Raw genomic sequence first — 14,941 nt, 5'->3', positions numbered from 1 at the left:
CGAGAATCCTGTGGTCGCGTGCATGGTCGCATTGTAAGAATACTTCGCGATAAGATGAACGAGGTCCCAGTTAGAGTGGTCCAATGAGGCATACATGGCGACCATATCGCTAAGTGTATGGTTAAACCTTTCCGTCAGGCTATTGCTCGGGGGGTGGTAGGACGAGCTTATCTGGTGGACCACGTGGCTCCCAGCAAGAAGTTCCTAGACAACGTCGTATAGAAAGACGCGACCTATGTCTCTCAGTAGTTCGCGAGGAGCACCGTTACGAAGAAAAAACAGAAGGACGCGACGTGTCGAGCCGTGGCAGCCGGTAGCGCAGCTGTTTCGGCATACCACGTTAAGGGATCTACGGCGACAATAATCCAACGGTTAACGGCAGCTGCGTTTGGCGGTGGGTCGTAGAAAACGATGCCTACGCAGTCAAAAGGGCGTGCTGCACAGGGCAAGGGCTGAAGGGGGCCAATGGCATGCTGCGGAGGAGGCTTGTTCCGTTGGCAGTCTGGGCAGGATCGAACAAACTTGGTGAGTAAGGTATACATACCGCGCCTATAGTAGCGAAGTAGAAGGCGCTCGTAGGTTTTAAAGAATTCAGCGTGAGCCCATTGCGCGTTGGTGTAGAAATTGGAATAAATGTCCTTGTGCAAGTGGAGAGGAATCACGAGTAGCCATTTTCGACCTCGTAGGTAGTAGTAGCGTCGGTATAGGAGCTGGTCACGAACAGTGGAGTGTGCAGCTTGATGGCGTTGTGATCGGGGTGCAGGAGCTGCTTTTGAGTGCGACAAATATTCGTGGATCAGAGAGATTCATGGGTCATTGCGCTGCCAATCAACCATGTCCGTTATGGCGAGAGAGGTCAGATTGTTGTCTACTGTGGACGAGTGGTCAACATCCGATGGCAAACGGAGAGCGAGAAGGAGCGAGAAGGAGCAGGAGGCGTATGCTCGTGGTGGTTACCTTGGAACATCTTCGGGCAAGGTGTCGAAATCCGCAGCTCCAGGGTAGAGAAATGCGGACCGAGCAACACCGCAACTTCCACCAAAATCTGCAGGGAAGATTGTCGACGTTTGGGTAGAAGGTGAAGGAGTTTATTCTAGGACGAGGCGTCAGCCCACAGGGGACGAGACGAAAGAAGGGACGAACGAGGTCAATGCGAGGCAGCCGGCAACGGGAGCATCCTCTTCCTCGTGAGGCATTTGGTGCATACCCACATAGGGCGATTTGTCTTTCCACGTACTTTCCATGTACCCGACGTACTTGCTACAATTTATTTATTTATTTATTTTTTTATTTATTTATTTATTTATTTATTTATTTATTTATTTATTTATTTATTTATTTATTTATTTATTTATTTATTTATTTATTTATTTATCTGTTTGTTCGTTTGTTTACTTTCACTTCCAAGGGGTGTTACAGAAGAGAGTGGGTACTTTACACGGTTGCGAAAGAGAAATAAAGAGACAAAGCAAAGTATAATTGCAATACCTTAGAGACAAGACCAAGGACACATCGAGTTCAAAGCAAGTACAAGAGAACTGCCAATTCACTGAACAGAAGCAATAAATAAAAACGGAGGCAAAAGAAAGTTCGAGACACAACCTGGGAAATTATACAAAGGGACGCTTGTTGCCTACGGAAGTGTCGAAACAATTAATCATTTTCAGTGAAAGATATGCAAACACAAAGTAAACAAAAACAAAATGTTGATATGTTATCCAATAAAACGATGGTTATAAATGCATCACTGAATATACCTATCGAATGAACTCCTTCAGAAATTCATAACAACTGATTGAATGATTATGTGGTTTTAGCGTGCCGACGCTACACACGCAATGAGGCACGCCGTAGTGGTGGGCTCCGGATTAATTTTGACCACCTGGGGATCTTTAACGTGCGTTGAAGTCTCCATTACATGGGCTTTTTTGGTTTGCGCCTCCATCAGAAAAGCAGCCGCCGCGGCTGGGAATCGAAAAATGTAAAAGAACTAAAGTACTAAATGCTGATATTGTTTTTAATCGTTGTTGCTTATCACTACTGCGCGTACACTTGGTAAAGGGTAGTTAACAAAGAGAACTTATACAAGATGTTATGCATTGGAGGAACGACTTTACTCAGCCGATAAAAACTATTGCTCCTAAATCGATGGCAGAGGGGACGAGAATAAAATTTCCCTTGCCAGGGTATGCCGACAAGAATGCGAAACCAGGCCTCGCCCTATGCTCCTCGTAGAGGTACTGGTCGAACGTCCGCATCGCACCTGCGACGCATATGCGGTGCTCTGACGCTTCTTCTTTCGCTAGGAGCCGCTGCCACGTAACGCATACTCGGTTGATAAGGAATCACGGCCGATAACGCGTGCCATTCGGCAGTCTGCGACCGGTGCAAGAATCACTCGCCGTTTGTGCGTCCTAGCGATGGCGCGCTCGTTACACTTGGTGTGCCTCTGGGCGGGGGTCTTCCTGGTGTTCACAGGACTGCGCCATGCCGCAGCAGGGCCAAGATCTAAAGGTACGTCATTTTACCCTTTCAAGTGAATTTAGGATATTCTAAAAGCATGCTTATTTTTAATTCGGTTGCGCATGTCCTTTGTGCAACGTTAACTATACAGATAGCTTTAACAAAGCACCACGAGAGTATCTGTGCAACATAGTATAGTCAGTGTGCCATCCTTCGTTTTCAGGTAATACAATTTCCCAAAATAGGCTGTAAAAATCTGGCGCTATTACGAAATCTGCAACAATGGAAGCACGCGGAATTTTATTGCCACCTTCTGAAGTCCAGGTTTTACGTCGCCCTTTTGTATACAAATAATTTGCAGCAGAAATCCCGCGCGAGACGCAGAAAAAGTCCGCGCAATTACTGTTTTCCAAAGAACTTGTTAAAGCAGGAAAACTGGATTTTTTGCAGACGTTTTAGGAAAGTCGTCTCCTCTGTCAACTTACGCCTGAGCTTCACTTTTTAATTACGAAACCTTCAGTGGGTCATTTCCCGCACGCTGGTAGGAAGATCCCTGCTAATTCGGTTTGTAGTATATACTGGTATTTTGGCAATACTCCTGAATTCTGTGCAGGGAAAACTGACAGGCAAGCGAATATTTGCCGTCCCTCAGGTAAACGAAACAAATTTTTTCACGATCACTCAAATCTGCACGGACACGTTTCGCATACGTTTGAATCGCGTGCAACCTACATGCATTCAGCGCACTTTTTTCTTCCCAAGAGTTCGGTTTAGCGCTACAGCACCGACTCGTACCTGTTGGTATTCCCATTCATGGAAAAAGTATAGGGTGTCATTGGCTTTAACATTAGTAGCATGCACCTGACGACACAATTTCACCGCTAAGGAATGAGAGAAGACAGTACAAGGGCTCTAATACGCGCTTATCCTGTTCGGTTTTTCTTTTCATAAATACGTTTGGAAGCGTTAGTCCTGCCTTAGCCTTTGTTGGCGCTAAACCATGTTGTTACGTATTTACGTACTCGCCCAGCAGCAAGTCCTTAGGTTTCGGGTGGAAAAAACAGGAAATATGAGGTTTTCACCCAAATACAAAAGACACTACGGGAAGCACTATGGTCAGCCTAATTAATTTTTTGCACAAACATGAGAATTTTTTTCAATAAACATCCAGCAAGGTTTTTTTGTGTGTGCAAGCTACACGTGTGATATTAGGTGCGCCGTAGTCAAGGGCTAAAAAATAATTGAAAATGCTCGAGGTTCTTGACCATCAGCCGAAGTGCCGTGCATGCGGGCGCCATCCTTTTCGCCTCTATCAAAAAACAAATGCCCCGGCCGAGAATCGCACCCTGCGACCTCGTTCTCAACAGCCTAATGCTTCAGCCACTGAGACACGCTGAATCGTATTGTCGGAGATCCTTTTTCCACTGCACCGTCAGCCGCATTTTTAGGCTGCTTGGTGCTGCACAATCTATGACAATAGCAATTGATTAGGTAAGCTCTCGACGTGCGGGTAAGCGTAAACGTCCATGTACTTAGTAAACAAAAACTGATTATGATGATTATTAGGTTTAACGTGCCTGCGCCACACAGGCAATGAGGCGCGCCGTAGTGGAGGGCTGTGCATTAATTTTGACCACATGGGGATACTTACCGTGCGAAGAAATCTCAAACACACGGGCGTTTTCGCTTTCGCGTGCGAAAATTGTTTACCGTGGCTTCTGTGTGGCTGCAACGACAACATTTCAGAAGTCGGAATATCCCGTTCTATCACGTTCTGTTTCTGGTACATACATTTTTCCCCAATGCTATTTTTAATTTTAGAGAAATATGATAGTCAATGCAGATCGGCTATTGCGGAACATGTGAGCCAGGGGACTCAACCGCTCCCCGCAAAAATTGATACGCGAAGTTGTGAATTTTCGTTGGCAACCTTAACCCTCATTATTGGATAGTTCATAACGTTTCCAGCTGCTGTTTTGCCTTGGACACTATAGATATACATAGCCGCTCTTTGTATGAGTGAATGGGTTAGAGGGATTCTGTTTCACGCTGAAACATACGTACTCAGGAAAAAAAGGAAAAACAAATTGTGCCAACATACACCCTGAACTTTTTCCGCACAACCAAGCTTCAATGTTTAAGGGTTACTTGAGCGCATTAGACACAAAGTTCAGTGTTTACAATGTTTTGGCACAGCCGGTCGGGCATAAGGACAGGTTACTGCAGAATTAGGTATCCTACCTTTGGTTTCACTAATTTAGCCTGCGAAAGTTTGAGGTTTTCATTTTCTTACATGCATTTAATAACCGCTAAGAGACGTATTGCTAGATTTGCCCGATGCATATCCATGCATTGAGATTATGTTATGAACGCTGTACCTTACCCGCCCACAAAATAGGTTTGACAAGGCTAAATATAAGTAGCTTTGTTCAAGTGTTAATCGCGAACCATTTTGTTGGTACTTATCAGAGGCATTGATGTTTCTCAAAACGAGTAGAGTAGTAGTTATAGTTGCTAAATAAATCACTGGGGTAACTTAAGTCTACTTACTCGCATTCAATTCGAAAGCATATCGGGAACGAGAATTTGGGAATCTGCTGTGAGCGTATGACGAGAGGGGGATTTTCACTAGTAAATCCCCCGGGGTCGGTACGTAGTAATTGTGAATGGGTATTTGACTTTCTGGCCGAGCGGGAATCGCTCGTCCGTGGGCTAATGGGCTCCACTCACTTCTCTAGCCCCACCTTACCCTTCCCTCCTCCGCTTTCCCATCAATAAAGTTTACTGACTGACTGACTGTTAATCGAACAGATTTAGGAGAAATTCCCAAGGTGGAGTAAGTTTCTGCAAAGGAAAGTTTGACATCCACCGCCATGCAGCCGTACGGCTACAAAGGAAAGCTATACAGCTTCCTCAGAAACTTCGCAGTTGAAGAAAAATTCGTCCTGGTTCAGGATTCGAAACAAAGACCACGATTTGTACCGAAGCAGTCTACCAACTGAGCTAACAAGAAGGCGAGCCGCTTGTAGCGCGACAGCAGATTTATCAACAACTCCAGGTTTTTTTTACTACGATAGTATACCCGATGGCATGAAGACTACGTTACAGGTATAGGCTAACTCCCGTTTAGCAAAAAAAACGCAAGGAGGGAGTGGTGGTGGGGTCCTTATACCCACCGATGGAGGTCACGTGGTCTGCCAGGGTGGAGGCCTGTGCCCCGAAGGTGTGTTCTGACCACTTCCAATGAAGGACACGTCCACAGCAGGTCTTCTGTGTCCGCAACTTCGGCAGGAGCCGTGCAAAAGGGCAGTTCTGTCAGAACGGCGCATGGTATCATGGTGGCCATTCCCTGGTAAAAGCGGGAGAGAGGGATACACCAGCGCGAAGTCATTGCAGCAAGACCTCCTTCCAGCGAGCGAGTTTACTAGTGAGTTTTGTTCAACAAAGTGGAATTAGAGCTCGTGTGGCGCGACGAACATCTTTCTGTTGGAGAAACTGTTCTCGGGTATGTTGAGGGTTGAGGGTTATTTATTTAAACCAAAACTTATATACATACAATGTACACAGGGACCAAACAATGTTGTCAAAGGGTCCCTTGCAGTGAGGGTAGTAATTCGTCTTACTACAACCCAGGCAGCACAGGACTGTTCGGCCTAAAACAGGCCGGTGTACTTTGGCCGGTGATTTTCTGTCCGGCCGTTTTCCGGCAGCCATGTTCGGCCCATGTCCAAATGTGGGCCTTTTGGCCGTATACGGCCGTACTCCCATGGCTGTCCAACGGCCAGTGTCCGTCGGCCAGTCGACCGGCTTACGGTCATACGGCCACATTCCAGCCGTAGGGCTCCGGCCATTCCAAAGCCCCCCGTGTACGGCCGAAGTACGGCCGCCGGAGGAGAGCCGAGATGCGATCGTCGGACTCCAGCCGGACTACAGCTACCGGAAATACGGCCGTGCTACGAGCATTGGAATTCAGCCACAGTACGTTAACTGTACTGAGGCCGGTCACTGCATGTCGCGCAAGCAGATGACTCATTCGCGCAGTGCAGAAGCAGCACAAACCCAGCATTTTGGGTCCAATGCAGCCACATCAAAGTGAGCTCGCGCGCAACCACCAGCCGTCAAGCTTTCAGCGCAGCCTTGCTTAATTACCAGCCTCAGTTGACAGCAAAATTCATTTATTAAACAGTGCTCACAAATTGTCGTTCCTTTAATTGCTGTGCCTCATTTACTGCCGAACACACAAAATATTCAACTCATTGTAGAGCTTGAATAGATGTATTGTCCAGGTCCTGATATCCTCTGTGGGGCGGCTTACCTGTAATAAACGGGGAAAGAGGAGGGGGGGCGGGGAGGGGGTGGCGGAGGGCGCATACTTTAGTGGATTGAATTTCAGATAGATAAATTGCGCCGCTTTTAGCCAATTTCTTTTAGGGCAATATTCCGGAACACTTTCATGCTATGACTGCATAAACTATTTTTATAACAGTTGATTGACCAGTTTTGATGTATATAAAACCGCCGTGAATGCCTTTACGAAGCGTTTTGGTTCTCAACAAAACACTCAGGAGCATTTAATATAACTCCTTCACAAAAAAGTATCTCCAGTTTTTGCCCATTTTTCTTGCAAAGACATTTTCTACTCGATCAACTTTTCTGATGATCTTGCGCAGGGCTGATCCTAAGAAGGAGCGAACAGGTACTTTCATTTTCAATCTATTTTAATGTCGTCCACACCACTTAATAGTCCAAAAGAACTTAATTTTCTTGTAATGTCATACTACGTTAAAAAAATTCTAGACGCGTTGCGAATGACGCCCTGCTTCAGGTGGCTGCAGTTGTATCCCTTTGTGTTCACGCAAGGAAGGCGTAAAATTAGAGTTACATAATTTGTTTCAAACCAGTAACATAGCAATGGTAGCATGCATACAGGAAACCTTGCATACTGCAACGAATAGGGCAATAAATATTTTATTGGTCAAGGTTGAATGCGTAGGGTTCTCAACCCGTCGGAGGCAAACTTGCGCCTCTGGAAGTTTATTTATTTATTTATTTTTATTCATTTATTTATTCATTGTTTTATTTATTTATTTATTTATTTATTTATTTATTTATTTATTTATTTATTTATTTATTTATTTATTTATTTATTTATTTATTTATTTGATGCCTGCTTGCCTTTGCATGCATTACAGAAGGGAGATACATAACACTAAGCAATAAATATGAGACAAAATAACAAAATAATTCTACAAAGCGCGCTGAAAATCGTCAATATAACAGTTAATGCAATCATACGTGGAAGATAATTACACTGCAGTATTGATGTAAAGTAAAATGAATCGCGCAAGGCGTCACCTTTAAAGGAAAGCTAATAATTTGCTTTAAGCTAGCGGTCCCACTTTGCGATATGTAGAATGGCGCTTGGACATACTTCTCCCCTTCTACTCCAGTTTTCGAATGATAGATATTACGAAAAAAGTTCAACCTGTGGTTTCGTCTGTGATCTTTCACGTCCTGCCATTTCAGTTTACTTTTACTTTCTCTCATGCTAAGTTGAGCGTGCCAATTACCTAATACGAATCGCACTGACATATTCTGAATGTTTTCGAGCGTATCAATCAGCTCTTTGGTGTAGAAATCCACTAAAACACATGCGTACTCCAAGATTGAGCGCACATGAGTGAAATACGGTTGTTCTTTTCAGTTAGATGGAGGTTCACTGTAATTTCGTCTCAGAAAGCCAAAAACATATGCAGCCGTAACTTTTATGGTGTGAACCTGCCTATTTAACCTCTAACCACTCCCTAAATAAACTCCTAGGTATTTATATTCCTCGGCCGTTGTCACAGCAGCATAATTTACGGTATACGTATTCAATTAGAATGAAGGTTTTCTTGTAAAGGTGCCGGTAACACACTGTTTAACATCCAAAAACTTTTCTGAATCAGCGCACCAGGATGTTATTAAATTCGAATAAAGCTGTAGGTATACGGAATCACGTTCATTCGCTGTAGTCCTGTAAACTATACAGTACTCTTGAACAAAGCTATAGGGCCAATAGTAATAACAATGCAAAAACCGATTCATTTAGTTCATAGGATGAAATGTACTACGCAGAAGGTGATATGGAACACCATAATTTGCTTTTTTGCAGTCCAAGAATATACAGTGAACCACTTTAAGCTCACCTATTGCAAGAGCCAAATAGTGCGTGAACTCAACAATCTGCGTTGAGCAAGAAAATCCTGACAAAATCCGTGTTTGCTAGGATGCTGGCGATTATGTTTAGCCAAATGAGTCATATCCCAAGAGTAGCTAAGCTCACCTTCATACATAGGAACTAAATGAACAGCTAGGCTTCGTCAGTGACAAAGCTTTGATGTTATCGCAAATTTAAAATAATTTTTTTCTAAATAGGCAGTCGTAAAATCCCATGAAGTAACATAGTGCAGGGCATGAAGTTGATCCTACCAATGCACGAGCGAGTCTCTTCTACGTTTATCACCAACAACATAGTGCAACATTGCTTGTCGCAGTTTAATTGTAAGCAGAATAACTTGCGCTTTTGCTCGCACTTGCCTTTCTTTAGTGGAGAGTCCTTGACATGGTGGCGGTTTAGCTCCTGCGTGGTGGCCGCTTGCTCGACGCCCTTGAAGGCCAGTTATTTTGGTGAACCATCTCCATCTCGGATCGGACATCTCTGCCGGGTCGATGTCTCCAATGCCTTCCATTTCTTGAGGGGGCGAATAGCCTCGAGCTGATGCGTCGACGAAGCCGGCGGCAGAGGCGTGGTAGCGGCGATGACTGGCGAGGCTTAGCTCACCCGTCGGTGTGGCACAGTCTTCTTGTGGCAATAAATGACATTTCGATGGCCTAAAACGTTCCCTGCTAATGTCCAGTGAGTCCTTGCACCTGGCCCGTTCACCGAGAACACTCATTACTGTTTGACAAACGATGTTCGATCATTTAAAACGTAGAAACACGGAGCGGATGAAAAACGCGTCCCCGTCGTTCGGCTGCCTAACGGCTTTTTCTCCCCCCAGGAAAAAACCGGTCAGTCTCCTTCCAAACACGTCTGTGCATGAATTCTCGGCGCCCAGGCGCGAGCCGTTGTTCGGCTGTATGCCGTTTGCCGAAAAAAATGACATATAACCAGATACCTTACGTAGGCCGGTCTCGTCTTGAACACCGGTGGCCAAATATTCTGTGGCCATTCGCTTGCCGTAATTCGGCCGAGGACAGCTAACCGAATGAAAAACGTGTATTCTGGGGCCGTACGTCGGCCGGTATTCTTCGTAACACTGGTTTCCCGAAGAAAACGAATATTCTACCGCCGGACGCGCGGTTCACCGTTGAGACAACGAATGCGCGGCAGCCGCGCTCCGGCCGGTCTCCTTCCGAACACCAACTGCCGCAAGAATACGCATATTCTGTGGCCGGTCGCTTGCCGTACTTCGGCCGATTACCGCTTCCCGAAGAAAAAACGGATGCCCTAAGGCCGTACATTCGCCGTTCTCTTTCTCAACATCGGCAGCCGTAAGAGAACTGAATATCTGGTAGCCGATTAGCTGCCGTTGTGCGTCCGGACACGGGCGGACGGAAAAATGCCGATGCGCTGGTTGCCGAATGTTGGCCGTTCAACGCATGATCAGTGGCTGCCAGAACCTGGATGCTGGCCGGACATGCCAGAAAGCGGCCATAGACGGGCCGGTCCGGGGGCACACTTTCTGTGCCGCCTGGGAATGTAATTCGTCTTACTACATTGACAACCGTAAGAATGCCGCAGAACTTATCGACACTGGCTGACTGCTACGCGTTCAAACTTTACCTGAACTTAAAAAACGATTTCGAAAAGTGCCAAGTGATTGTTGATTGCAGACTTGGCTTCTTTCTTTATAAACGACTACCAGACTGCACAAAAGAGAAAAAAGATGAGTGCGCTGAAACTGGGATGACTTGCGAAGAATCCACGGGGGAGTGCGTCTGCAAACCACCAAAAAAGATGGAAGGTGACACCTGCAAAGGTAACAAGCCGGGTGAGCACCTCTCGTAGATATTTCTCCATGCTGCGGACGAAACCCGCTTAGCTTGACATCCTAGACTCTCGTAGGTTACTTACGCAATGTGTTGAATGCCGCTTCAGATCAGATGGCAAACAATTGATCAAAATAACTCAAACATTAGGAAGAGAATAAACTCAGAATGTAACACTTGCTTCGAGCTACAATACTGTGTGACGGACGATATATAAAACGATGAAGGCTAGCGGCTTAAATACCAAGCTCCTGTAGATTTCGATATTTTCTGGATTACCCAGGTATTTTATTGCCTTACAAGTTTTAAATATCACTTAACAGGCGGTACCTTCTTATGTCCAGATTTCGTTGTCTGCTGAAAGAATTAACATCACAAACCATTGGTTACAACAAGAACAAAGTGTCAAAGCCGAAACCTCTTTGTAACTAAAATGAACTCCCAATTAATTATTACCATTATTATTGGAGGTTTCAGCGTAACTCATCTTACTACATTCAAAAACTATAAAAAGGCTGCAGAACGCATCTATACTCGCTGATTGGTACGACCTCTAAATTTACCTAAAACTTAAACCAAGATTTTGAAAGGTGTCAAGAGATTGTTGTTTACAGACTTGACTTCTTTCTTTATAAACGACTACCAGCCTGCACAAAAGAGAAAGAAGAACAGTGCGGTGAGACTGGGAAGACCTGCGAAGAATCCACGGGGGAGTGCGTCTGCAAACCACCGAAAAAGATGGAAGGTGACACCTGCAAAGGTAACCAGCCGGGTGAGCACCTCTCGTAGATATTTCTCCATGCTGCGGACGAAACCCGCTTAGCTTGACATCCTAGACTCTCGTAGGTTACTTACGCAATGAGTTGAATGCCGCTTCAGATCAGATGGCAAACAATTGATCAAAAGAACTCAAACATTAGGAAGAGAATAAACTCAGCAAGTCACACTTGCTTCAAGCTACAATGCTGTGTGACGGACGTTATATAAACCGATGAAGGCTAGCGGATTTAATACCAAGCTCCTGTAGATGTCGATATTTTCTGGATTACCCAGGTATTTTATTGCCTTACAAATTTTAAATATCACTTAACAGGCGGTACCTTCTTATGTCCAGATTTCGTTGTCTGCTGAAAGAGTTAACATCACAAACCATTGGGTACAACAAGAACAAAGTGTCAAAGCCGAAACCTCTTTGTAACAAAAATGAACTCCCAATTAATTATTACCATTAATATTGGAGGTTCCAACGTAACTCATCTTACTACATTCAAAAACTGTAAAAAGGCTGCAGAACGCATCTATACTGGCTGATTGGTACGACCTCCAAATTTACCGAAACTTAAACCGAGATTTTGAAAGGTGTCAAGAGATTGTTGTTTACAGACTTGGCTTCTTTCTTTATAAACGACTACCAGCCTGCACAAAAGAGAAAGAAGAACAGTGCGGTGAGACTGGGAAGATCTGCGAAGAATCCACGGGGGAGTGCGTCTGCAAACCACCGAAAATGATGGAAGGTGACACCTGCAAAGGTAACCACCCAGATGAGCACCTCTCGTAGATATTTCTCCATGCTGCGGACGAAACCCACTTAGCTTCACATCCTAGACTCTCGTAGGTTACTTACGCAATGAGTTGAATGCCGCTTCAGATCAGATGGCAAACAATTGATCAAAAGAACTCAAACATTAGGAAGAGAATAAACTCAGCAAGTCACACTTGCTTCGAGCTACAATGCTGTGTGACGGACGATATATAAAACGATGAAGGCTAGCGGCCTAAATACCAAGCTCCTGTAGATGTCGATATTTTCTGGATTGCCCAGGTATTTTATTGCCTTATAAATTTTAAATATCACTTAACAGGCAGTACCTTCATATGTCCAGATTTCGTTGTCTGCTGAAAGAGTTAACATCACAAACCATTGGGTACAACAAGAACAAAGTGTCAAAGCCGAAACCTCTTTGTAACTAAAATGAACTCCCAATTAATTATTACCATTATTATTGGAGGTTTCAGCGTAACTCATCTTACTACATTCAAAAACTATAAAAAGGCTGCAGAACGCATCTATACTGGCTGATTGGTACGACCTCTAAATTTACCTAAAACTTAAACCAAGATTTTGAAAGGTGTCAAGAGATTGTTGTTTACAGACTTGACTTCTTTCTTTATAAACGACTACCAGCCTGCACAAAAGAGAAAGAAGAACGGTGCGGTGAGACTGGGAAGACCTGCGAAGAATCCACGGGGGAGTGCGTCTGCAAACCACCGAAAAAGATGGAAGGTGACACCTGCAAAGGTAACCAGCCGGGTGAGCACCTCTCGTATATATTTCTCCATGCTGCGGACGAAACCCGCTTAGCTTGACATCCGAGACTCTCGTAGGTTACTTACGCAATGTGTTGAGAGCCGCTTCAGATCAGATGGCAAACAATTGATCAAAAGAACTCAAACATTAGGAAGAGAATAAACTCAGCAAGTCACACTTGCTTCAAGCTACAATGCTGTGTGACGGACGATATATAAACCGATGAAGGCTAGCGGATTTAATACCAAGCTCCTGTAGATGTCGATATTTTCTGGATTACCCAGGTATTTTATTGCCTTACAAATTTTAAATATCACTTAACAGGCGGTACCTTCTTATGTCCAGATTTCGTTGTCTGCTGAAAGAGTTACCATCACAAACCTTTGGGTACAACAAGAACAAAGTGTCAAAGCCGAAACCTCTTTGTAACAAAAATGAACTCCCAATTAATTATTACCATTAATATTGGAGGTTCCAACGTAACTCATCTTACTACATTCCAAAACTGTAAAAAGGCTGCAGAACGCATCTATACTGGCTGATGGGTACGACCTCCAAATTTACCGAAACTTAAACCGAGATTTTGAAAGGTGTCAAGAGATTGTTGTTTACAGACTTGGCTTCTTTCTTTATAAACGACTACCAGCCTGCACAAAAGAGAAAGAAGAACAGTGCGGTGAGACTGGGAAGATCTGCGAAGAATCCACGGGGGAGTGCGTCTGCAAACCACCGAAAATGATGGAAGGTGACACCTGCAAAGGTAACCAGCCAGATGAGCACCTCTCGTAGATATTTCTCCATGCTGCGGACGAAACCCACTTAGCTTCACATCCTAGACTCTCGTAGGTTACTTACGCAATGAGTTGAATGCCGCTTCAGATCAGATGGCAAACAATTGATCAAAAGAACTCAAACATTAGGAAGAGAATAAACTCAGCAAGTCACACTTGCTTCGAGCTACAATGCTGTGTGACGGACGATATATAAAACGATGAAGGCTAGCGGCCTAAATACCAAGCTCCTGTAGATGTCGATATTTTCTGGATTGCCCAGGTATTTTATTGCCTTATAAATTTTAAATATCACTTAACAGGCAGTACCTTCATATGTCCAGATTTCGTTGTCTGCTGAAAGAGTTAACATCACAAACCTTTGGGTACAACAAGAACAAAGTGTCAAGCCGAAACCTCTTTGTAACAAAAATGAACTCCCAATTAATTATTACCATTAATATTGGAGGTTCCAACGTAACTCATCTTACTACATTCAAAAACTGTAAAAAGCTGCAGAACGCATCTATACTGGCTGATTGGTACGACCTCCAAATTTACCGAAACTTAAACCGAGATTTTGAAAGGTGTCAAGAGATTGTTGTTTACAGACTTGGCTTCTTTCTTTATAAACGACTACCAGCCTGCACAAAAGAGAAAGAAGAACAGTGCGGTGAGACTGGGAAGACCTGCGAAGAATCCACGGGGGAGTGCGTCTGCAAACCACCGAAAATGATGGAAGGTGACACCTGCAAAGGTAACCAGCCAGATGAGCACCTCTCGTAGATATTTCTCCATGCTGCGGACGAAACCCGCTTAGCTTCACATCCTAGACTCTCGTAGGTTACTTACGCAATGAGTTGAATGCCGCTTCAGATCAGATGGCAAACAATTGATGAAAAGAACTCAAACATTAGGAAGAGAATAAACTCAGCAAGTCACACTTGCTTCGAGCTACAATGCTGTGTAACGGACGATATATAAAACGATGAAGGCTAGCGGCCTAAATACCAAGCTCCTGTAGATGTCGATATTTTCTGGATTGCCCAGGTATTTTATTGCCTTATAAATTTTAAATATCACTTAACAGGCAGTACCTTCATATGTCCAGATTTCGTTGTCTGCTGAAAGAGTTAACATCACAAACCATTGGGTACAACAAGAACAAAGTGTCAAAGCCGAAACCTCTTTGTAACTAAAATGAACTCCCAATTAATTATTACCATTATTATTGGAAGTTTCAGCGTAACTCATCTTACTACATTCAAAAACTATAAAAAGGCTGCAGAACGCATCTATACTCGCTGATTGGTACGACCTCTAAATTTACCTAAAACTTAAACCAAGATTTTGAAAGGTGTCAAGA

General features: G+C 44.1%; 1 protein-coding gene across 1 annotated transcript; it reads left to right on the top strand.

Moving 5' to 3' along the window:
- Positions 1–2,261: 2,261 nt before the first annotated feature.
- On the top strand, positions 2,262–14,361 carry LOC144140895 (uncharacterized). Its single transcript, XM_077672387.1, has 7 exons — positions 2,262–2,514; positions 10,374–10,499; positions 11,144–11,269; positions 11,913–12,026; positions 12,683–12,808; positions 13,452–13,565; positions 14,219–14,361. Exons 1-7 carry the CDS (start codon positions 2,421–2,423, stop codon positions 14,359–14,361), a joined length of 843 nt encoding a protein of 280 aa, XP_077528513.1. The 5' UTR covers positions 2,262–2,420.
- The last annotated feature ends 580 nt before the right edge of the window (positions 14,362–14,941 follow it).

This window comes from Haemaphysalis longicornis, unplaced genomic scaffold, assembly GCF_048455015.1.
Source record: "Haemaphysalis longicornis isolate Haplotype H1 unplaced genomic scaffold, Haemaphysalis longicornis Haplotype H1 scaffold_547, whole genome shotgun sequence".
NCBI classification, from domain to species: Eukaryota; Metazoa; Arthropoda; class Arachnida; order Ixodida; family Ixodidae; genus Haemaphysalis; species Haemaphysalis longicornis.
This window is presented reverse-complemented; position numbering and strand designations above follow the sequence as displayed.